Source organism: Aristolochia californica, unplaced genomic scaffold, assembly GCF_029961685.1.
Source record: "Aristolochia californica isolate CCGP_79_NKW_82.1479 unplaced genomic scaffold, dmAriCali1.0.hap1 SCAF_3, whole genome shotgun sequence".
Lineage (NCBI taxonomy): Eukaryota > Viridiplantae > Streptophyta > Magnoliopsida > Piperales > Aristolochiaceae > Aristolochia > Aristolochia californica.
This window is the reverse complement of record NW_027181992.1, coordinates 42,598,294-42,624,760: the sequence shown is the minus strand read 5'-3', so window position 1 is coordinate 42,624,760 and position 26,467 is coordinate 42,598,294. Positions and strand designations below refer to the sequence as shown.

General features: G+C 36.1%; 1 protein-coding gene across 1 annotated transcript; it reads right to left on the bottom strand.

The window, feature by feature from the left end:
- Positions 1–17,102: 17,102 nt before the first annotated feature.
- On the bottom strand, positions 17,103–19,114 carry LOC137959203 (stem-specific protein TSJT1-like). The gene is made up of 5 exons (XM_068806572.1): positions 18,855–19,114; positions 18,247–18,487; positions 18,015–18,135; positions 17,644–17,753; positions 17,103–17,408 (listed from the first exon to the last, which is right to left on the bottom strand). Exons 1-5 carry the CDS (start codon positions 19,055–19,057, stop codon positions 17,373–17,375), a joined length of 711 nt encoding a protein of 236 aa, XP_068662673.1. The 5' UTR covers positions 19,058–19,114; the 3' UTR covers positions 17,103–17,372.
- Positions 19,115–26,467: the final 7,353 nt, after the last annotated feature.

Here is a 26,467-nt window from a genome sequence, read left to right as displayed (position 1 = left end):
CAACAACTATGTGTCCTCCCATAGGTTGACTAAATCTTATGCATTTACTGTTGATCAATTATCCAGGGTTTCTATTCCTAGTAATGTGTAGGATGCATTAGCTGATCCAAAATAAAAAAAGGAGTTGAACAAAGAGATGGAGGCTTTACAAAAGAATGTCACGTGGGAACTTGTTTCACAACCTAAAGGAGTGAAGACAATTGGATGTCGATGGGTGTTCATGGTGAAACTCAAACCGGATGGAAGTATTGAAAGATATGAAGTTCGGCTAGGTGAAAAGGGATATACGCAAAGGTATGGGATAGACTATCAGGATACTTTTGCACCAGTAGCTAAGATCAATACAATTCGTATTCTTATATCTATAGCAGCAAATCGAGACTGGCATCTACAACAATTTGATGTTAAAAATGTATTTCTCAATGGAGACTTAGAAGAAGAAGTCTACATGGAGTTACCACCCGGAGTTAAAAGTGGTTCTTTGTGTCAAGGTGAACTCTGTCAATTGAAGAAGTCATTGTATGGGCTGAAATAGTCACCTAGAGCATAGTTTGAGAGACTCTCGACTACAATGAAGGAATTCAGCTATAAGCAAAGTAACTCAAATCATACTTTGTTTATAAAATACAAAGAAGGAAAAGTAACAACTTTAATTGTGTATATTGATGATATGGTTGTGATAGGAGATGACCCATGTAAAATGCAAGCGTTATAGGAGTATTTAGCCACTAAATTCGAAATGAAGGACCTCAGACAACTTAAATATTTTTTGGGAATTGAAGTTGCAAGATCGAAACATGGAGTCTTCCATTCACAGTGAAAATATGTGTTGGATCTTCTAGCCAAAACAAAAATGCTTGATTGTAAACCAGTAGAGACGCCCATGGAAATGCATCATAAGCTTGGAATACTCCCAGATCGAACCCCAACAGACAAAGGGCGCTATCAACGATTAGTTGGAAGATTGATCTACCTATCACACACAAGGCCTGATGTAGCATATGCAGTGAGCGTTGTGAGTCAGTTCATGCATGCACCAAGTGAAGAACATATGGAAGGCGTCTATCAACTCTTGAGATACTTAAAAGAGTGCTCCAGGAAAAGGTTTGTTATTCTCAAAAAGGGGTATCTCTAATATTGAAGGATATACAAATTCTGATTGGGCAAGTGACCGGACAACTAGAAGATCCATGTCGGGTTACTTTACTTTTGTGGAAGAGAATCTTGTCACTTGGAGAAGCAAAAAACAGAAGGTAGTATCAAGATCAAGTGCTGAAGCTGAATTTTGAAGCATGGCTCATTGTGTATGCTAGTTATTATGGATAAGGAATATACTGAGGGACTTAGGGATAATACGCTAAACCTATGAATCTCCACTGTGATAACAAGGCAGCCACATCAATTAGACAAAATCTTGTTCAACATGATCGCACTAAACATGTTGAAGTTGATCATCATTTCATCAAGGAGAACCTCGATGCAAAGATTATATAATTCCCGTTTATTCAATCTGAGAGTCAGCTGGCTGATATGCTCACGAAGGTAGTATCAGGGAGGGCATTTCATGGTATAATTGACAAGTTGGGCATGACCGATATCTATGCACCAACTTGAGGGGGAGTGTGTGAAAAGATGTAAAATTGTAATTGTAGCGTGATGGACGAAAATAAATTGTTTCCATGATTTTTTCTCTTGATTTGTGGATCTAAATTAGATCTTAAAATAGAATGTAATATATGTTAACTAGCTTCCGCTAGGAGATGAATGGATGAACGAAAAAACATTTTTTGAAATTCTTCTTTGTGTTATTTGGTTTGACAGGAAGCAAGGAACAATTCTGCCTCATTGATGAATTTCTCTATTCTTCTCAACAACAAACGTCTGGTTGCTTCAGTCATGGAAGCTTGGAAGTCTTTTGTCGTCTCTTCTTTGTTCGGGAATTGTCTTGAATCTGTCTTTGTTCATTTTTTCAATGGTCCATGATAATAAACTTGCACATTGCAGATGATATTATTTCTCCACATATATTGAATGTTTCCCATTTAACTTTTTAACTAGTGAAGCTAAAATCTGGTCTTTTTGTTCTTTGAAATAGGTTAAGCTAAGATCCAAATTGCATTCCTTGAAAAACTTTAATAAAATTTGAAATCATATATGAAATTGATAAACTGAAATTGTACCTCCTGACATGGCTTCCTTTTTCGGTGATCGGTGCGTCTATCTTCATTTCCGATAAACAGAGAGAACGGCGTTGTCTCGTCTATCGCAGAGGCTCGTCGATGGCAACGTTCAGGCATGCCTCCGCTAGACCAAACCCCCTCTTATAGCCTCCTCTCCATAAAATGAGTCCACCAAATCGATGGGAAACCGTAAGGTCGTAACCTGTGACCACCTTAAATGAAAGATCGACGACAGACGGGTCACTTACGTGACGGTTGTTGAACCGTCTTACATTCCTTACATGCTAATAAGGGAAAAAAGGAAGTGGGGGGGGGGGGGGGGGGGGGGGGGGGTGGGGGTGGGTGTGATTGTGGTGGAAGAGTTTGTTTCAGGTATTAAACTCAGAAACCCCTTTTTGTATCATGGATGTGCTTTCTGTAACCATTTTGTCTTAAATAGTTGCTTCTCTGAGGCAATTTATAGATAATTGTCACTTGGATAGTGTATTTTTGACGCACCACAATTGTAGAGGATTCTAACTATGTTAATCCAAAATTTCTCTTTTAACATCTTCTCTTGTAATCCAAAATTTCTATTTTAACATCTTCTCTTGAAATCCAAAATTTCTCTTTAAACATCTTCTTCGAAAGTCTCTTCATAATTGAGTTTTATGTTTTTCAACACACTTGAGTGGGAGGGAGGGGATTAGGGTTTGGGCACAGGGCATGGGGCTTTGGGATTATGGATTATAAATTGAACGCTAAACAATTGCAAAAGCAACATATAGAAATTGTAATTTAAAGACATTAAAATGCAATTAAAATTTTAATTAAACATAAAAATTAATTTTAATAATCATCCATTAGATTTCTATTAGAATAATAATCACAGATATTGAATAATCAATTAAATTTACAGAAATTAAATACAACACCACTTCAATTAACATAAATTCATAAATTAAATTAATAAAATTTTAGTATAGAAGTTAAATACATATATTTAAATCAATACAACAATTCAATTATCATTCCAATTTCAATTAAACACAAAAATTCAGAAATAACTTCAATACTACAACACTTCAATTAACATAAATCCAGAAATTAAATCAATACAAAAATTCAATATAGAAATTTAAATCAATACAACAACTTAATCATCACTTCAATTTCAATTAAATATTCAATAATACCATTCATTCACATAGTATTTTTTTTAAAAATGAATATTTAAAAATTAACTAGAAACCCTAAAAAAATTACAGATTGGGGGTAGAGTAGAAGACCTTTGGTCAAATGTGAGAGGCTTCTGAAATTTGACTGAGTGGAGTTGAAAGAAATTTTTTCATGTTTGAAAGAGGGCGCAACTAGAGGATGAGAATGATAGGAATTTAGGGTTCGAGAGAGGGGGTGACAACAAAAAGAGAAACCGAGTGAAAAGAGGGAAAATGGAGAAAGAGCTTGAGAGACGGCGGATGGAGAAAAGATAGACCACAAGGCAGGGAGCATGGTGAGCAGAGAGAAAGGGACAGTCGGAGCAGGGCAAGAGAAAAAAATGAGAGAGAAGAAGGGCGAGAAGCTACGACAAGAGAGTGAGGGAGTGAGAGTGAAAGTGAAATCAGATGGTTGGGACTTGAATTTCACTTTCAGTAATTTTATGTGAGAGCAAGGGAAAGTGAAATAATAAGGTAATTCACTTTCACTCGCCTCCTAAACCGCACACTAACACTTTTGGGCTAGTGAAAGTTAATCCACTTTCACTTTTGCTTTTACTTAGAGTGTACTAACTGGCCCTTTAAGTATCCATGACAGAACTGGAGGAATCTCCTCTATTTCTCTTTCTTGGCAACCATCCCATTGCTTACTTGATCAACCTATGAAACTTGATACACTAAACCTTGCGTTTGATCTCAACACTATTTGTCAATCTGATCTAGTTGCTCTTAGAAGGAAAAAGTAAAGTGCCAAAAAACTAGGCAAAAACTCGATCATTTGACCTTCCAAACCTCATCCCTCCTATCAGTCATCTCACTCAACTCCCTTTGTTGATCCAACCATTAAGATTGCTATAGCCTAAGTATTTACAAAGGTAGTTGAGAAATGTGGCACTATTGACCTCTAGGGATGACAATACTATTAATGGTGCAAAAATGAGTAAGGAATTGACACCATCGGAAGCAAGGAAGATGGCTCATCTCAGTTCCAACTTCGCAGGTAGAGCAGGCCTCCAATCGGATTACTCTTAATTTGGATTGTTGAAGAGTAGATTTGGAAGATTCTTACATGAATCTCATAATAAGAAGTCTCACAAAGCTAGAATTAATATGACCCAGTTTTACAGGAGTCTCACAGGAGGAGGTCTGACAGAAGAGTCTCTGTTAAAAATATTTTAGTTATGTTACTCTTCTATTTATGTTCAGTAGTTCAATTGTTCTAGGACCTATCTTTTTGTGTCTAACTTTGGGTGTAATTGTTACAAAAGTAGTTTAATTATAATTGGATTCTACTTGTTTCCTATATTATAAATAGAAGCTTATACAATGAAATTATTCTAGTACAGTAAACCAGCCCACACTTCACTTATTCTAGCAACCCTAAGCCTAGCCTTCCACCTATTGTGTTGAATTTCTGGAAAATAAAAAAAATTCACTAATTTGATGTAATTTTAGTATATAAGCTTCTATTTACAATAGAGGAAATAAGTAGAATCCAATTACAATTTAACTACCCTTGTCCGTGTTACACCCTAAGTTAAACACTAAAAGATAAGTCCTAAAATAATTGAACAATTGAACATAAATAAAAGACTAACATAACTAAAACACCTATAACTGAAACTCTTCTGTGAGACTTCCTCCTGTGAGACTCCTATAAGACTCCACCATAATAATTTTGGCTTTTTGAGATTGCTTGTTGTGAGTCATGTAAGAATTTTTCATACCTGCTCTTCAACACTCCCCCTCAAGTTGGAGTTTATAACTTCAACTCGCAAAGAAAATTTTTTTTTGTCTTCAATCTTCTTTTGCTGAAAAAATTCTTTATAGATGCAAAATTTTTCATACTTTGTTCTCTCCCTTTCTTGAATATTTTGGTCACACAAAAATTATCACAACATATGGAACAAAATATCTCTTTCTTTTACTTTTTTATCTACTTTTCCCCCTCAAGCTAGGGATAAAATTGATATATATACCTAGATTGGACAAAACACTATGTGGGAGAATAAAATCACTTCTAGATGTACAACAAAGCTCCATAAATCAATCAAAATAGTTATAGTCTAAAACGCACTCTACTCAATTTTAAAGTGGAAAAATGGCCCAACTTTAGGGCACAACAATAGTAGTGGGTCTAGGCATTGCTCTATAGTGATAAAAGCAAAAGACGATAAACTAAAGAAATACTAGAAGAAAACAACTTTAACTGGAATGAGGCGACTGTGTAACACTTATACTTCCAAATAGACCTTTAAAAAAAAAAACAAAACTAGGGGAGATTATAATGGTAGAACTTAAAAAATTTGACCAAGTATAACTTTTTTTGGATGACCATAATCTTTCGGAGTTAAGTATGCAAAAGATACACAACCAAGTAACAAAAACACAACTTGAAAACAACATTAAAGTAAGATACTGCATATCTTGAATGAGCATATCATGGAGTAATTAATTCTAACTAAAACTCTCTAATTATAAGAGAAATTTGTCTAAAAAATCAGATTTTAGGAGAACATGAAAGTCAATTCCCGTCAATGCATGGAGAGATAATAGGAGAGAAAATAGGAAGAGAGATTTTTGGTAGAATTGACCTTTGTCACTTCTAACGTTGATATCTCAAAAAATATAGCTCATAATCACAAACGGTTTGTTTCTCAAGAAACTCGTCTCAAAGAAATTTAAACTGATAGTTAATTTGACATAAAAAGATTATTTATTGAATCTTTTATGACCTTTTACTTTTATTTTTCTGTAGTTGGACCCTTGTCGACTCAAATGCAAATATCTCCTTAAATAAATATCAGATTGACATGAAATGTGTTGGGAGATGTGAATAAGTTGAAGTTCATTGATTTAATTAGTTTATGTTTTTTATGTCTTATTCACTCTTATTAGGGTGAAGGGTATACTCTTAATATTGGTATTTTTAACATCTTTAAATAAATCTTAAGGGGAGGGTTAGGAGAAGTCATAACCCCAATCTTCCTCCTTTTTTCCCACATGCTCTCTTTCCTTGGACTAATTGATCAATACTGCCCAAGTAAGTAAAATTTATACTTATTGATCGACCAACCTACATGACTGATTGATTATAAAGAACTTTGCCAGTCAAAGACATAAAGCGTGATCGATCATGGGAAGTTCACTAATCGATCAGACTTATAATGCACTGCCAGAGGGAATTTTGATTGATTGATCATACCTTGGCATTGATTGGTCAAGTTAAAATATCAGACCCAACAAGAAGATATTGGTCGATCATACCATCAATCAATAAAACACGTTTTGACAGAAAAATAGCCGTTACACTCGATTGATTGAACAACCACTTTACAAACTGATAGATCAGTGTAAATACTTATTTTGGCAAATGGGCAAAAACTAACTAGTTTGGCTTGGTGAACCTATAAACCCCCCACTAATCCTCCCATTGAGAAGTTAATGAGCCTTTATTGGCATATTCATGAGCCTTTTATTCTCAAATCCTTGAAAATCTTCTTGAAGTGCTTTTGTAAGAAAGAGTGAGCCCATAGTCTTGAAAATCCAATTGTTTCTTCTCAAAATCTCTCCTTCACATCTACATCAGACAAACTCCTACATTTACATTATGCTACAAAACTGGAATCTTGGATTTCTCAAGGAGAGAGTACTCTCCAAGTGTCAAGGGTTTAGGTTGTTTATTCTTTCTTTGTATTTTTGTCTTGTGAAAGTTTCATCTAGAGCCTAATGTAATATAGATAGAAAGGGTCTAGCTAGAGCTAGAATCTAGCCAATCTCTTGGGGCGGTTGATTATAAAAGCATGTATTTGAGCTACACATGGCTTAAAGAGAGTTGGAATCTCTTTGATGTAAATTCCAACTATTACAGCTAAAATAGTGGAATTTTTCAACCAAAGGTTCTTGGGCGGTGAATTCCAATAGGGGAACATCGATAACAAAAAAAAATTGTGCTATTTTTGTGGTGTGTGAATGTTTTACTTTTGAGTTTTCATGCTTGCATGTTTTATATTTTCACACCTTAAGTAAAATATTAATTTACAATCCTCAATTCACCCCCTTCTTGAGAATCCACCTGGACCAACAAAGGAGAGACCAAACAGGGTTGGTTTTCAAATTGTTGATTTTCAGTTATGCCCTGGAACTATAATATTACAATTATGCTATCTCTTATAAGATGACTATTTATTTACCCTCCTACTATCATTGTATGGGCATGTGGGCCTTCTCCTTAATTTTTTGGCCTTGAGCCCATCTTCCACATCTCTTGGATGTGTGGGCCTTCCTTCGTCTTATGGGTTTGAATCTATCTTCTAACTCACTTGGATGTACGGGTCATCCTTGGTCCCATATTCCAACACTAACTCATAATTTTTTAGGTCTAGTTTAAAGGTTGGGCTTGGAGTCGTGGTTGGGTTTTTGGGTGAGAACAGGGTCGAGGGAAAATAAAATAGGGTAGGTTGGGGTAGATTTTCCAATTCTTGGTTCAAGATTTTCAATGGGGGTAAAGGTTCGAGATTGGGAATCAGAGTTGGGTTTTTGAAAACTTGACCTACAAGGCAAGCAAAGGGTCGTAGGAAAAGGAAATGGGGTGGGGTTGGACTTAGCTTCCTAACTTCCAATGTTTTTTAAGTCAAGTTTAGAGTTGGGTTTGGGGCTAGGGTTGGTTTTAGATGAGAATGGGATTGAGGCAAAGGGAAACAAGGAGGTTCAACTAGATTTATCTTCCTTCGTGATTTTTTTTTTTTTTTTTTTTTTTTGCAAGGTAAGTTTTGGAAGTCGGAGTTGGGCTTCTAAAAATCCAAAACTGATCGTAATTGAACGAGGCATTGATGGGATCAAGGGAAAGGAACATAGGGTGGGGATAAGATTGTTTTCCAACCTTAAGCATTTCCTGAGTTTGGGATTAGAAGTTGATGTTCAGGGTTAGTTTGAGTAATTTTATTTGACCATTGTTTACCGTTTATTAAAATGAAATTGATAAATAAATAGTATAAGAATCAATATATTCTTTATATTGATAATACTAATATACCACATTTTAGTGAACACTATATAAGAAAATGTCTTTGCCAACTAAATTTATGTGGACGAAATAACTTTGCTGGTAGGAGGAGAGTACAAGGGGGAGGGCGTGAGAGTTGGGTATATTGGGGTGGTGGGAGCTACCATGACCCTCGACTAGGGTTGGGGTGCACCAAGGTTGGGGGAGGGGGAACCAACACCATCAACTAGCCTAGGGTTGATTATTTTTTAATTAATATTAACGTAATTGTTTACTAGTCACTTCAATGACTTTACGATGATTAATTTGTAATAGTTGATTAATAATTAAATACTTATTATGATAATTAACTAACTAATTGTAATGTTTAATTTGTTATGTTATCTTTAATTTAATTAAAACCACAATAATTTTTTTATAATTTAGCTAATTAAACCTCGTTAATAGGTAATTAATATATTATTTAATTCAATAAATAATAAATATTAATGAGAATATAATTTATTGATAATACATAATCCAAATGTAATTTAATTAAAAAATGTTTAAATAATAGTTATTATAATGATTAAATAATTATCATAAATAATCAAATCATAAAGTCGCTAGAGGAGATGAATTAATTAAATAATTTTTTGATTAATAATTAACAACTGATAATGCCAATTAAGTAATCAACTATATTGTTTAATTATTATGTAAGGTATACTTAATGATAGTGCATAATAGATTTATTACAATTTTAGTTAATTAAACATCAATATAGTAAATTAATCTATTTAATTTAATAAATAATAAATAAGCTATAATTTAATCAATGATAATATAATTTTCTAAGAATATTCCATGGTCTAACTACAATTAATTAAACATAAAATATATTTATATTTTAAATAATTAAATAATAGCTTAAATAATGAATTTACACTATATCTCGAGTGGTGAATAATTAGATAATTAGTTTATTAATGATTAACTACAAATAAGGAACTGTTACTGATTAATTATAATATTAAATTTGTTATGTAATCTATAGTTAACTATACTATGCAATAAATTTTTATAATTTAGTTAATTAAAACTTATTAATAGTTAATTAGCCTATTATTTTATTTTATGGAATTAGTGACAATATAATTTAGTGAGAATACATGATTAAACTATAATTTAATTAAATAAAATATATGTAACTAATTGTAACTATTATAAGTAAATAATAACTAAATAATCAAATTATAATGATGGGAGCAAGTTGATTAAACACTTAAATTAATGATTAACAACTAATTATGATGTTGAAATTTAGGATTCCATGATGTATAATCACAGTAGAAGAGGATTAAAGTGTTAGAAGAAGAAGAAAAGTTGTAAAGAGAAGGTTTTAGGAGGAGAAGAGGAAGAGCGATGAATTTGGAAAAAAGAGGAGGAAGATTAGGGGTAAAGGACTTGTCCAAACCCTCCCCCTTAAGTTGTATTTATAGATATCAAAATTACTAATATTGCAAGAATATCTTTCACCCTAGTAAGAACGAATAAGAAACTTAAATCATAAACTAATTACATCAATGCTATTTTTATTAAATGACTCTTTATTTACCATAATACCACGACTGTGTGAGCTTATGGGCTTGAGCCCATCTTCCACACACTTGGACGTGTGGGCCTTCTTTGGTCGTGTAGGCTTAGGCTCATCTTTCAACATATGAAAATTAAATAATAATGCCTCATTATTATTTAATAAATCTATCATTGAGTTTAATAAATAATAAATAAATTTGAATCAATTATCATATAATGAAACTATTGCATGGATAATTTAAAATTTAATTAATTACGTATAATTTAATTATTAAGTAAAACCAATTAACTAATAATAAGTAAATATATTTTAAAAATAAGTGAACTACAATGGACTTAATTATATATATATATACATATACATATATATATATATAATAATTAATAATATAACATAATTAATTACTTAATTAAACTAATAATTAATTAACAATGATGATTTTAATGCAATTAACAAGGTATAGAATGAAGCGATTCCCTTGTAAAGTCATCTACCTTTTTTTCTAATCCTTAATCTAGAATCTTCCATGCCATCTTTGTTACTTACATTCTTGGTAGGGGTGGCATCGAACCGAGCCAGTTCGCGAATAGCTCAAGCTTAGTTCGGTTCCAGCTCGGTTCGATTCGAATAAACCCAATCTCGAATCAAATTTAAAATCGGTTTTCAACTCGTTTAAGTGAACGAGATGAACCCGAATGAGCTCTGTTAAGTTCGTGAGCTTGCAAATCGGCTCGTTTATTTAAACCCTTGGTCAGGTGTTGGGACTCGGGATCAGATGCGAAACATTTCCATCTCCCGAATTTTTTACAGACGCAAACCAGCATTTCCAAGAGTTGTGTGCACCTGTCATAATGTCAATGGTTGTCGTTTTCGTACATGCTGCTTCTCACCAGTTCGTAGCTAGCAGCTTACAGCACTCGTCTTCCTCACCAGTCATTGTTTTCGTACCTAGCTTCTCCCCCTTCCGTTAGAATTTTTTCCTCTCTCAAATTTTCAATTTCTAGTTTCATCCTATCGTCTCTTTCCCGTCACCCAATCTTGTAGACTGCTCTTCTACTTGACTAAAACAAATTGTCACTAGATCATGCGTTGATGACCTTTTTGAATTTTTTTAACGTTTTCTATCTAGAATTTAGTTGCGGTAGGTGGGCGTGATGCCTCTTTGGTGGGAATGTGATTTTAAAAGATGAAGAGAACTTGAATAGAAGAGGGGAGAAGGACCATTTAAGTGGGCTTTTGTTCCAAGGTGTTTGCATTATGTTAAATTTATGAAAAAAGAGAAAAACTTCATTGACTTGATGTAATCAAGTACATGAACCCCTATTTATAATAGAAAAAAGTAGTAGAGTCCAATTACAATTAAAGATAAGTCCTAGCATAATTAAATATAATTAAATAACTCAATATAAATAGAAGACTAACATAAATAAAATACTTTTAAACTGAAACTTTATAGTGAGATATGCTTCCATAATAATTTTGGCTATGTAAGACTTCTTATTGTGTAAGACTTATCATGCCACCTCACGTTATCATGTGGGTCCCACCAGCTTGTGTGATCATGGTGGCTCCATATCTTATGGGCTTGGGCCCATCTTCCAACACTCCCCCTCAAGCTGGGGGTGAGAGAACATCATGAACTCCCAGCTTGCTGCAAATGGTGTATAGGATATTCTAGTATGAAATGACAATCCTCCATATCTTCCAACTCTCTCCCTCACACTGGTGGTCTCTTCCATGAGGCTCAACTGGCATAAGATAAGTGAGAGTAAAATCACTCCAAGTTGTATAACATTGCTCCATACTCCAGTCATAACCCATGCTGAATGTAGGCCAGACTTCTATCTTTTGTAGTTAGTGGTCTATACATAATACTCAGAAGTGTAATAAAACTCCTCCATTACCATGCCCCAAACTGAGACACCGACTCTCAAGTGGTAGGAGTAATAAATGCCAATTAAGGGGGGTAATGGGTGATTACTTAGAAGATAATATTATAGGGCTAGATTGGCTTTCATCATCCATCAGAATAGCCAATGTGATAAAAATTAGCAACTGAGAAGTCCTTCTTGAATAATAATGTCTCATCCAAAGAGACACAATAGTTTTAGCTGAAATGGGCCTGAGCCCATATAACATGAACTAAAATAATAATATTCTTTGTAAAAGGACCCCACGAAATAATTTGATGCGAGTATTTGCACCAAATAATATGTTGGGCAAGGAATATGTTGTGAACACCTCAAAATAATAATCCAACCGGACAAATAGAATCGAGTCGAGCAGAGTCAGGTATCACCAATAATTACCACAATTATTATTGCGAGTCAGGATTCTTGGTCTACAATTTTCTTTGCTGCAAAAATTTCTTCTTAGATGCAAAAGCTTCAATTTTGGTGCTCCCCCTTTCTTGAATATTTTGGTCACTGTTGGAAGATTGGGCCCAAGCCCATACGACCAAGGAAGACACATATATCCAAGTATATTAGAAGATGGGCCCAAGCCCATAAGACCAAGGAAGACCCATGTATCCAAGAGATATAGAAGACAGTCTCAAGGCCCACATATCAAGGAAAAGGCCCATAAGCCCACATACAATGATAGCAATATGGTTAAAACCCTAAATCCTAAACCCTAAGTTCAAGAGTATTATCGTAATACAATAGTTTCATTAATCTATAAATAGAGTTTCAGGGGGAGGGTTAGGATATCAAGTCTATAACCTCTTCTTCCTCTAGTTTTCTCTCAATGGGTTTCTCTCTCCCTTTTTCTCCATGAGCTAAATTCATGGAGTCCTGAAAATCAACATGGTATCAGAGCCTTAATATTCAGGACTCACATCTATAGTTTTTCAGGATACAAAACCCATCAAAACTTTTTTTTCTTTTGCTCATATTATTGCTTAGTTTTTTCTTCATATTGTTGTTATTTTTTCTCTAGTAGACCTGCTCCGACGGACAGATTGCTCAACGGCAAGTTTAGCCAGCATACTGCCTCTCATGTGTTTTCCTTTCAATAATCTTCCTTGAATTAATGGCTTATATATGTTGTTGTATTGAGTTATTTGCTATGGCGTTGGCTTAGCTTCAGATTTTGCTTTCTTCACTGTTTTTTTTTTAAAGGAACATTGTAGTAGCAAAGATTATCTTCCCATAAGCACTCGAAGTTTATCTTGTTGGTGTTGCTGCTATCTGTTGCTAATCATATCACTTTGCTTCTTGGTATCTTCTCTATTTTGCAGTAGTCGTTAGGGAGCAGCAGAGTAAGAGTTTTTTTCTATTGCCGCTGGCATTTACATACTAAGATTCGTGATCCAATGAACTTCCAAAAAATTTTTATCTTCCTAATTTCGAATAGATCACTAATCACTAATCTGTCTTCGGAAACTCTTCTGCCATTCCATAGTCGACGGAGTTCTTATTTCGAACCAGCTACTGTTTCCTTTTTCCAGAAACTTTCTGATTGTAGCCACGATACCTCCCTGTCATCTTGGTCTCCTGCGCTATTCGGTCGGGGAAGAAGGCATTGTTGCCTTATTCAAGTTTCCTAACTTAGGAAACTTGAATTAAATCAAAGCCATGCCATCCCACTCATGTTCTGCCGAAACCCGGACTCGCCCGAGTCAAGCCAGCAAACCAGCCAACTTGTCGACCCGAGGTGCTCTCTTCAATTATGCCGAGTCAACCCAGACCAACCTAGTTTGGGTAAACTCGAGTCTGGGTCAATCTGACTCGGGCAACTTATGTTTTTGCCTTGGTATATGTGTCTTCCATGACTCGGATATATTGATCTACAATTTGACTTGGCGCGACTCGGTAAATTTTTTCTCTGGTTGGACTATTATTTTTGAAGAATTGACAGATTATTCCTTGGTCAGCATATTATTTGGTACAGATATTTGCAATAAATTATTTCACTGTTCAATTTTACAAGGATTATTTTGGTTCGTGTTATATGGGCCCAAACTCATTCCAATTGTTGCTATTGTGTCTCTTTGGATGAGACATTATTATTGAAGAAGAGGTAGCCTTATACCATTATTTATTTGTCCCCGTCAAAAAAATCAAAAATATTTGCGGTTGGGATTCTATGACAGAGGAACTTCATACCCTGTAAAAAATATCAAATGTCAACAGTTGGAATTCCATGTCAGAGGAACTTATTATTACATTTATGTTATTTTCCCCATTAATGTCATATATTACTCTATCACTTGAGAGTCATTGTCCAGTGGAGGGACACAGTGGTGGTGGTGGACACTTCAGAGCAATGCCAATAGACACACTACCTACAGAAGATGGAGTGTGCCCTACATCCAGCATGAGTTAAGACTAGAGTATGGAGCAATATCTTAGCGGCTAGGAGTGATTTACTCTCATTGATATTATGCCAGTTGAGCCCCATGAACGAGAGCACCAGCATGAGGGGGCGTGTTGGAAGATGAAGTCATATTGGAATATGTGCCATTTTATTCAAAAAATATTTTATACATCATTTGCAACAAGCTGGGAGTTCATGTTGTTCTCTCACACCCAGATTGAGGGGGGGTGTTGGAAGATAGGGCCCAAGCCCACTTGACTAAGGAACGTCCACATATCCAAGTGTATTAGAATATGGGTCCAAGCCCATATGACCAAGGGAGACCGATATATCCAAGAGATATAGAAGACGGGCTCAAGGCCCACAGATCAAGGAGAAGGTCCATAAGCCCACATACAATGATGGCAGGATGGTGAATAAAGAGTCATCTCATAGAGATGGCATTGATGTAATTAAGTTAAAGTTTCAGGGTTAAAATCCTAAACCCTAAACCCTAAGTTCAAGGGTATTATTGTAATTATGTAATTTCATTAATCTATAAATAGAGCTTCAGGGGGAAGGCTAGGATATCAAGTTCATAACCTCTTGTCCCTCTAGTTTTCTCCCAATGGGTTTCTCTCCCTTTTTCTCCATGAGTTAAATTAATGGAATCTTGAAAATCAATAGTCACATAAAATTTACCACAACATATGGAATAAAAAAAAAAATTCTTGTAATTCTTGTACTTCTCCCCCTCAAGCTGGGAGGTAATGGCATTGATCCCAACTTGAACCAAATAACATAAATATAGTAATAAGCTCTTCCATCATGGTGTCCCCACCCAGGCACCGACTCTCAAAGGTAGAAATGGGTGATAAGTGGGTAATGCAAATCTTTTTTTTTGATTTATAATTCTTCATATAAAGTTTTTTTCTTGATAGCATAAAATGGCTTGAAAGTTGAAGCCTTCTGCTGTTATTCAAACCTCTCTTGCAATTTGACATTTGCTACATCAAATATTGATTTCTCTTTGTATAAAACTCCAATTACCAAAATTCATTTTTTTTTGGAAAGTAGACTCGAATATCATTATGTCAATATATAATATGAAATATAAAAAGCTCAGTATAAAGGTTAAAATGCAAATAAAATGATAGGTATAGAGACTAAAAAGAGAGATAAAAGATAATACAAATTTAAACTGTTAGAGATAATAAATCAGAAAAGGATCACAGTATCTCTATGGGTTGGCCAAGTCAACTCACAGAACCTGCTTTGATACCATGTTGAATTTATGGAAAAGAGAAAAACTTCATTGACTTGATGTAATTAGAGTACATGAACCCCTATTTATAATAGATGAAAGTAGTAGAGTCCAATTACAACTAAACTACCTTTGTCTCAATTACACTTAAACTCTAACACTTAAAGATAAGTCCTAGTATAATTAAATAACTTAATATAAATAGAAGACTAACATAACTAAAACACCTTTAAACTGAAACTTTTTTGTGAGACCTGCTTCCATAATAATTTTGGCTTTGTAAGACTTCTTATTTTGTAAGACTCATCATGCTACCTCGCGTGATCATGGTGAATCCCACCAGCTCGTGTAATCATGGTGGGTCCATATCTTATGGGTTTGGGCCCTCTTTTAACATATTTGGATATGTGGGCCTTCCTTGATCATGTGGGCTTGGGCCCATCTTCCAACATATAATTGAAAAAGGAGGCTTGTCATTTATTCGTGGATAGGCTGAATTCCGTTGCAGAGGATGCTGGTTGGGAATGTCTTTTCATTTTGGTAGTCCGGTTGATGGAGATGCGGTAGGGGCAAGGTGATTTATATTGTAGCATCAACAAGCTTGAAGAGTGGAGGTGGATATTTCAAACGAGGGAGATACTCTCGTGTGGAATATATGGCGATTTTCTGAGATTTTCTTATCATGACCTATCTTTTTGTGTGTTTTAGAATTTTGGGAAAGGTGTTGTGTCATCGTGGTTGACAATCGTCTCCGTTGAGGGTAACAAACCTGACTAGGACTCTATCATCAAGTTCTTCAAATCATGGTTGAGCGTTGGTCGTTGACGGTCATAGATTTTCATGCGCGTCGTCCTTTGGAGTTGGAACATAGCCAAGGCCTGCAGTAGGCGCGCCAACATCGATTATGACGGTGGTCGATGTAGGGCGTAACTCTTGGCTGGAGGTTGAGAATGAGTTGGTTCAGACTAGGATGGATGCGACTCGGTTGTTCCAAGCCGCACAATTGAGTCGTCGGGATTTAAACTCACGATCTAAATTTAGATTTTTGGGAAATGACCTCCATGCCATCTCACATTGACTAGTGGATACATTTCATAGATATTTTAATAACTAAAAAATAAATATATTTGTTTTTATGCCATTTTTCATTTAATTCATATGATTAACTAATTTTACATTTATATATGAATGTATAAATGCATATTTATAATAATTTCTCTTGCATACTTGATTTTTTATATATATTTTTTGTTGACCTAAATATAAGGTATTAATAATTGACATTAATTTTAGTCAATTATTTTGGTGTCATATTTTTGTTTACATTTGAATAATTAAGTAATAACCACAATATTCATAAAGTAATATGAATCACACAATTTTAAATATAGGCTGAAATGCAAACTGGCTCAAAATCGAACTCCATTAAAATTATTGAACTCAAACTTGATTCCAATTTTAGGTTCAAAGCTAAAATATTTAAATCAAGGCCAATTTAAATATATGGAGGTTTGAACTCGATTCTGCTACCCCTAATTCTTGGAAACCTGAGTTCGTTTGTTTAAGGGTGAGTCAACCCTTCGTGCAGGCCGTAACGGGCAACACCGACACAAAGCTTATTTTAGTTTCACAGGAAAAGCTCATACATGGAGCGTGACATATGTTTACATGACTGGAGGAGTAACGCCAGTGGGTAACAACACCAGGCCTCACTTTTTCTCTCTCTTTCTCTTTCTCTTTCTCTCTCTTTCTCCTCTTTCTTCTTCTCCGTCTCCGACACACTCTTATCTTCATTTTTTATTTACAGACGCAACTAGACACCTCGTCGCTTTCTACTTATGTCTTATTCCTACCGAGTGCTTGCAAAAACTGGCGCTGGTTCCACCTGTTTTTTCGCATCGAAAAACGAAAAGATAAATGTTAGAACTTGTAATCGAATCCATACCAAGGTTCACCATGAATTTCAGGGATGCCGACTATGAACCTCAACTTCGTCATCTTGATGGACACTGAGGTGATTCACCATGACGAAGATGACTTTCTGATGCCATTCCATAGCTTACGGAACTTCCCCACCATTAAAGTTTCATCAGAGGCGAAGTCAGTCAGTGATAGTTTACCTTGAAAGTGGCGCCACATATCTCTTCCTCCCCTGCGGGGACGGCGGTGACCTTGTTTTTGGGGTTCTCGTAGCTGATCAGTTCTCCCATGGCAGTCGAGAAGAAGCAGCCTGTCACACAATCGAACTTCATATTCGCTTCCGAACGTTGCATTTATAAAATGTTGAGATTATTGGAATTGGAGAAACAACTAAAAATTGTTGGGAGATGAGATTATCAGCTATGATTTGTGACAACTTATCTACCAGGTATCGTCTCCCTTTTCAAGAAGTAATTAGCTAAAAGAAGACACGTCCAGGAGACGAAACCCACAAATTATTCAACTCATCCGAGAATTCCGAGTAAAGGAAAAAGATAAGATGACGCTTTACCTTGAGGGAAAGGTGCAAGCGACTTGCCACATGCTCCTCTGAGCAGCTCGGCATCATCGGCAAAAGCGACAGATCCATCGGCTGTGATTCCCCAGAAGAGTTGGACCTTCCCGTATTGATCCTATCATCGCAACGCATCACCTCTCAGTTACCAATTTTTTAAGTAATTGGAGGAAGAGACAGGTTAACACCCAGATCCAGACTAACTAGAGAAGTGCCTCAGGTTACTTACAGAAGCCACAAATAATGTGGAAGTGGACTTATCGAAGAGGACAAAGGCGAAGCTCCCACTCAGATGGCCGACGACATGGCTTGCTGGGTACGGCGCCCGGTCTCGGAGGGCCTTGTACGCCTCGATCATCAGAATGGCTTCGTTTGCCGTCTTCGACAGACCGTATTGCAGCCTCAAGCTCCCCAGATTGTCGAGGGCCCCTTCAAACAAGCAGAATATCTCGTCCTTGACAGCAAATGACCTGCAAGTATCATTTGTCATATACTTCGTGTATCCAGTAGATCATCCAAATCGGAAAGCAAACAGGAAAAATTGTGGCATAGAAACCCCATAAACCTGCCACCTTTTCCCTTCTACTTAGAGAAGAAAAAAGTCCAGTAAAGTGGGGAAATTGATTTTCTTTTTCTCATCTTCAGGAAAAAAACTATCAAATCAAATCAAACAGCCGGGCAACGGCAAGTTCTTCTGAAAAATCCGTTAAGACAATCTCTCCTAGTCGGAGATGATATCTGACCAATTAAAGGGAGAGCCGCCCGGACGGAGAAAGATAAAAAAACAGAAGAAACAGCAGATGTTTATGGAAGAAAGCACTTATGACTCAACTTTACCTCGGTTTTAAGAAGGACTCATTCTCGTGCGTGTAAGCAAATTGACCGACGCTGCCGATGCTTACGGAGACGGCGGCGCAGTGATGTTCCAGATAACGGCTGATTAAAAGAGCAGCCGTCGTCTTCGGCGACGGCGTACGGCTCCCGGCGGCGACAAGCTCGTCCGGTGGCGTCACCACCGCGCTGCTGAACACTCCCAACATCGTGCAGTTAACAGCTTTCTCAAATCAAGTAAAACGAGATGGTAGAATACGCAGCAGATCAAGGACGAGGAAGGTAGCTTAATTTATAAGGGAAAACTAAAAGGGTGAGAGAGGATATTATCCAGTAAGGATGATGGGGACGGTGGGCCCAAGGGAACGCTGAAAGCTCCTTAAACGAATCTACGGTGCACACGTGTATCATGACACGAGTTTTTGTCTCCAAGAGATGATTCTCTGTTTTTTACTTTTTTGGATATCTCTCGATTCTTCTCCCTCAAAGATTCGATCTTGACGTGCGCGACTTTTTCATATTGTCTCGTTGGTAGACTTGAATTTCTCGTCTTCTGTCCTGACTGTAAAGAACTCTCGTGATAAGTTCATTGTGTGGTGACTCGGGAGAACTTATTTTATTTCGTCTTCGCAAAATGTCGTGAGACTTAGAAGTTCGAGAATCTTTTTTTTCTTTTTTAATGGAAAACCGGTTCAGCAGAAGTTGGCGACAAAACCATGGACGGAAACCAGTTTTCCGCCTCCAAATGATTCCGGCCACTTATAAATGAATGACAGATTACTGAATTGCTCTATCATTGTTTAAAACGACCGTCATAATTCAAACAGGAATACAACGATGGAACAGAAATGAGGAGTATAAAGAATCTCAATTCTCAAACAAGACGATTCGTCTTTGTGGCAGGTACTTGATCGAGTGGCAGGGAGAGGGGTCCAGCTCTCCGCCTCCGCCATTGACAATTCAGAACGGGGGTGATAAGGACGTCCCATGGGATGGGAGAGTGTACCTGTAGGGAACGATTCTGACCAAATTTAAAGCGAGACAAACGAATGGAGGAGATGAAAAGATTTTGTGGTAGTGTTGATTTAGGATTTAAGGAGTTTGTTGAAGTAGGCGTGGAGAGGGGGAAAAGAGGAATACAAAGATGGGACGGTTTGGTCGACATCACTTTCGACCCATGACCTCCATGCTAAGGGAGCATGTTAGTCACCTTCCTTTTTAGTTAAGACCCATTATTAAGAGGTTTCCTTTAAATGTAGTAATAGAGTGACCGTTCTAATTGTCCATCAATTCTAATTTCTCTTCTTTTGATGAAAAAAAGAATTTGAGATGTTGTATGTGAAAAAATTGATCGAGTTTAGCAAAGAAGCTTGTGTTTTCTATCAACAGGATTTTGGATGAGAGAGGTCCTGTAGGGAACGATTTTGACCAAGTTTAAAGCAAGACACATGAAGGAGGAGAAGAAAAGATTTTGTGGTCGTGTTGATTTACGATTTACAGAGTTTGTTGAAATAGGCGTGGAGTAGGGGAAAGGAGGAAGACAAAGATGAGACGGTTTGGTTGACATCACTTTCGACCCATGACCTCCATGCCCAGAGGAGCATGTTAGTCACCTTCATTTTTTTAGTTAAGACCCATTATTAAGAAGTTTCCTTTAAATGTGGTAATAGTGGGACAATTCTAATTATCCATCAATTCTAATTTCTCCTCTTTTGATGGGAAAGAGAATTTGAGATGTTGTATGTGAAAAAAATGATCTGGTCTTGCAAAGAAGCTTGTGTTCTCCATCAACGGGATTTTGGATGGGAGAGGCCCTGTAGGGAACGATTCTGACCAAGTTTAAAGCGAGACACATGAAGGAGGAGAAGAAAATATTTTGTGGTCGTGTTGATTTACAATTTACGGAGTTTGTTGAAGTAAGCGTGGAGTAGGGGAAAGGAGGAAGACAAAGATGGGACGGTTTGGTCGATATCACTTTCAATCCATGACCTCCATGCCAAGGGGAGCATGTTAGTCACCTTCCTTTTTTTTTAGATAAGACCCATTATTAAGAAGTTTCTTTTAAATGTAGTAATAGAGGGACAATTCTAATTTCTCCTCTTTTGATGGGAAAGAGAATTTGAGATGTTGTATATGAAAAAGAAGGATCCGGTCTAGAGAAGAATTTTTCTCCATCAACGGGATTTTGGATAGACTAGACAAACTCTTTTGGAAATTCTTGGAATTTGTTTGCCATGAATAGAGGTATGTATCTGGGCTTCCCTTTTTCAGTTTTTATGAATTTCAAAATGTATTTAGAAATTTTGCTCTATTTTGGTATTAGAGCAGAATCTCTAGTCAGGTTTTCCATTCCATTAATATATTTAGAATTGGTATTTTTAGTTGGTTTATTTGAGTAATTTACGTCGGGCAAGTGTGGGTCTCATGTTTGTTCCCTTCGTCCCAAAGATGTTGATGGCTCAAACCACGGGGGGGTGGGGGGGTGGGCTCATCTAAGTTTTGGTGAGACGATCTAAGGATTACCAAGGAAGATGGGCTACGAGCCAGAGGGAGGGGAATGCCGTTGGCTGTCGTTCGTGTCCATAGACGAGATCGTCGATGAGGGAAGCCGAACAACGGCGCTCACTTTGCGTTGGTGTCGAACCATCGAAGCAATGTGTGCATTTTCTACCTAACTTCTTGTTGGTTCCACTTGCACCTCCGGGTCATTTGGAGATTGTCGTTGCACATGGCTGATCCTCAGCAGAGAGACACCAAGAGTTGCACAAACCAGGGCATTTGCACACGAGCCTGGCGCTCTCCCATTGTGCCATATGGTGGGTGGAGAGCACGGAAGAGGTTATCGCTCCAATAGGTGGCTGTGAGAACCAAGTGGTGTGTCGAAGCAAAGCCAAAGCTGGTGTTGGGTGCATCGGCGTTGAGCGCACGACATACGATGTTTTCTAGACTCCCTTCATCTGATGCATCCTTGACTCAGCGGCACGTCAAAACATAGCCAAGGTTGGCGCTAGGTGTGTCGACTTTGAGATCACGATGGTGGCACGCGTCGAAACGCAGCCAAGGCTGGCGTTGGGTGCACCGACATCGAGATCACGACAGTGACACAAGTGTTGTGCCTATGCACTGTGCGTGGCTGGAGGTTGAAGACAACTTGCAACACGTAGAAATAATAATGTTTTTTACAATGTGTCATATTGATGTCACAAGCGTGTTGTGTCACATTGTTGTGACTCAACTCATGTCATACATGGAAATGTGTGATTAAAAATAATAAACCCATGTCCTCAACTTGAACCTAGGGCCTTAGACTACTCAGGCAAACCATCTAGAGTGTTTTGATTAACAAAACATTAAATACGTATACAAATAATGGGAAAATCAACATATTTGGTTTTCTTGCTTTTTTCATTTAATGCATGTGAACTACAAAGTTATACATGCATATATGAATGAATAATATGCATATTTTTTTAATTTTCTATTTTTAAAAAAATATTTAGGTGTTATGCATACGTAATTTTCTATGCATATTTTTGGTTGACCTAAATATACAGAATTAATAATTGGCATAAATTTTAGTCAATTATTTTGATGTCATTTTTTTATATTTGAATAATTAAGAAATGGCTACAACATTCTTAATTATGAAAATGTCTAGTGACATTAAGATTAGTCACAGAGAGTTATGACATCACAATTTGTGATTAATCATGGAAATATAATAATTTAACCCCATAGGGTAATTATTATATTTAAGTGATTAATTAGAATTGGTAAGAAATATTTTGACAAAAAACAAAAAAAATAAAAATTCTGATTGCCCACTGGCCTAGAAAATTCTTTTAGAGATAATTTTTTATTCCATCATAGTAATGTAAATCGCTTATATGTTATAATCTAAGCATACAAGAAAGATTATAACGACACGTTGATTTATTTGTTTGAATTTATTTACATGGATAAATATTCAATATTTGGCTTCATTGCATGTTTTAGTAAGCATTTTTGTCTATGTTGCAATTGTTTAAACTTTATCTGTTTCGAATTTTGATACCTCCAATATTATTCCCTTGAATGGTGATAATTATGCTGATTGGAAGGAGAAAATTCTCTTTGAATTGGGATGTATGGACCTTGATTTAGCACTTCAAGTGGATGAACCTCCAAGGCCCACAAAATCGAGCACCCAAGTTGAGAAAATATCATATGATCTTTGGTAGCGATCCTATGACTTGAGTTTGATGTTTATCAAGTCTCACATTGGGAAGAGTATCTACGGATCCATCCTTGATTGTGCCAAAGCAAAAGAATATCTTCAAGCTATTCAGGATTAGTTTGAGACTTCTGACAAGGCATTAGCAAATACCTTGATGATGAAAACATGTTCCATGAAATTTAATGGCACCAATAGTGTGGGTGAGAACATCATGCAGATGTCGGACAAAGCCTCTAGACTAAAATTGTTGGAGATTGAGATGTTCGAGTCATTTTTGGTTCACTTATCCTTTACTCACTTTCATCTGAATATAGACCCTTCAAGATCTCTTACAACACACATAGGAAAAATGATCAATGAATAAACTTTTGACCATGTGTGTGCAAGAGGAAGGGTGGTTGAATCAGGAGAGCATTGAAAGGGCACATTTAATGACTCGTGGGAAGGAACCATTTAAGAAAGGGAAGGGAAAAATGTATCTTAATCAAGTTAATAAGGGTGATGCCAAATGCTTCTTTTGCAAGAAGAAAGGACATATAAAGAAGACTTGTCCCAAATTCAAGTATTGGCTTGAAAAGAAAGGTACTCTCATCTCTTTAATGTGTTTTGGATCTATTATGGTTAATGTTTCCTATAAGACTTGGTGGATTGATTCTGGTACTACAATCCATGTTGCCAACACCGTGTAGGCCTTCTTAAACCAACAAAAACCTTAAAAAATTGAATGTTCCATCTATTCAAGAAACAAGATGGTTCACATGTGGTGGTGGTTGGGACTTATAGACTTGCCTAAAGTCTGGTTTTGTTTTCGACCTTGAAAGGACTTTTTTATGTTCCATCCTTTTCAAGAAACCTTATTTCAGTTTCTAGACTTTTACTTTGTGGTTTCATTTTCAATTTCATTGGTAATTCCTTTCATTTTTATAATGATAATTTTTTTGTTAAAATGGTAGTTTGGATGATGGGTTATTTAAACTTCTTTTAAATTCTACCCTTGCTTGCACTCTTACGATTGTGCATGGTACTAATGTTTGAAAGGGCACATTTAATGACTCGTGGGGAGGAACCATTTAAGAAAGGGAAGGGAAAAATGTATCTTAATCAAGTTAATAAGGGTGATGTCAAATGCTTCTTTTGCAAGAAGAAAGGACATATAAAGAAGACTTGTCCCAAATTCAAGCATTGGCTTGAAAAGAAAGGTACTCTCATCTCTTTAATGTGTTTTGGATCTATTATGGTTAATGTTTCCTATAAGACTTGGTGGATTGATTTTGGTACTACAATCCATGTTGCCAACACCATGTAGAACTACTTAAACCAACAAAAACTGAAAAAAGTGAATGTTCCATCTATTCAGGAAACAAGATGGGTTCACATGTGGTGGTGGTTGGGACCTATAGACTTGCCTAAAGTCTGGTTTTGTTTTCGACCTTGAAAGGACTTTTTATGTTCCATCCTTTTCAAGAAACCTTATTTCAGTTTCTAGACTTTTACTTTGTGGTTTTAGTTTCAATTTTATTGGTAATTCCTTTCATTTTTATAATGACAATGTTTTTGTTAAAATGGTAGTTTGGATGATGGGTTATTTAAACTTCTTTTTCTTGCACTCTTACAACTGTGCATGGTACTAATGTTTGTTGTTGGAAGATGGGCCCAAGCCCACACGACCAAGGAAGACCCACATATCCAAGTGTATTGGAAGATGGTCCAAGCTCATAAGATATGGACCCACCATGATCACACGAGCTGGTGAGACCCACCATGATCACGTGAGGTGGCATTATGAGTCTTACACAGTAAGAAGTCTTACAGAGCCACAATTATTATGGAAGGAGGTCTCACGGAAGAGTTTCAGTGTAAAGGTGTTTTAGTCATGTTAGTCTTCTATTTATATTGGGTTATTTAATTATTTTAGGACTTATCTTTGAAGTGTTAGAGTTTGTGTAATTGGAACAAAGGTAGTTTAATTGTTGTTGGACTCTACTACTTTCCTCTATTATAAATAGAGGTTCATGTACTCTGATTATAATAAGTCAATGAAGTATTTATCTTTTCCATAAATTCAACATGGTATCAGAGTAGGTTATGTGAGTTCACTCGGTCAACCCACAGAGGTAATGTGATCTTTTCTGATTTATTATTCCTACCAGGTTAGGTTTGTATTTTTTTTCAGTCCCTATAACCATTATTTTCTTTAGTTAACGAGCTTTTCATATTTCAAATTATATATAGACGGAAAGATATTCGACTCTAATTTCCAAAGAAAAATGATTTTTTTCCAATCAGAGTTATCTACAGAGAGAAAATGATATTTGAAGTAGCGAAGGTCAGATTAGTAAAGAGGTTCGAGCAACAACATAAAGCTTCAAATTCCGAGCTATTTTATGCTATCAAGAACAAAACTTTATATGGAGAATTCTATATCAAAAGAAATATTTGTATATCTATTTTCTTACCTACAAAACCAATTCTCGATCTGAGTTTTTTATATGGAGATATTGATCTTGGAAGAGTCAATGTTCATGTTGGCAAAAGGAGAATGAGTACTTAGTATGGCCAGGTTACAGAGACCAAAATCTATCAGATTATATATCTCAATATAAGTATATTTATGAAGAGAAGTTATACTTGGATGAAAGGTATTTAAGTCTATTTTCATAAGGAGAAAGTTTCATATCAATCTGATCTATATTAAGGATATATTCACATTGTACGAATCAAAGGTCATGTTGGTATCCTGTTGCATTGAAAAAATCCGAATTTAAGCCAAATTATTTCACGTATCCTTATTACTCTTTAGGACTTTCATCATTTACTGGTTATCTACTCCTATACTACTACAAATTTGGTACATGTTATTTGGGCATTGGCCCATTTCCACTACTGCTATTGTGGCTCTTTAACTGAGATATTATTATGAAAGGACTCTTCGATTGCTATCTATTGTCAGCATTGGTTATCCTAATGAAGATTTGAATAAAGAACATTGTGGCCCCATCATATTATCTTCCTTTGATTCCCATTATCATATTATTGTTATTATTATTACTACATCTATGTTATTTGATTCAAGCTGGGATCATTACCATTACATCTCAGCTTGAGGGGGAGAAGTAGAAGAAGAAGTACAAGAAAGGTATTTTATATGTTGTGATAATTTTAATATGAAAAAAATATTCAAGAAAAGGGGGAGCACAAAGATGAAGCTTTTACATCTAAGAAGAAATTTTTGCAGCAAAGAAAATTGTAGACCAAGAATCCTGACTCACAATAGTAATTGTGGTAATTATTGGTGATACATGACTTAGTTTGTCTCGATTCTATTTCTCCGACTGGATTATTATGTTGTGGTATTCGCAACATGTTATTTGGTGCAGATACTCACATCTGATTATTTCATGGG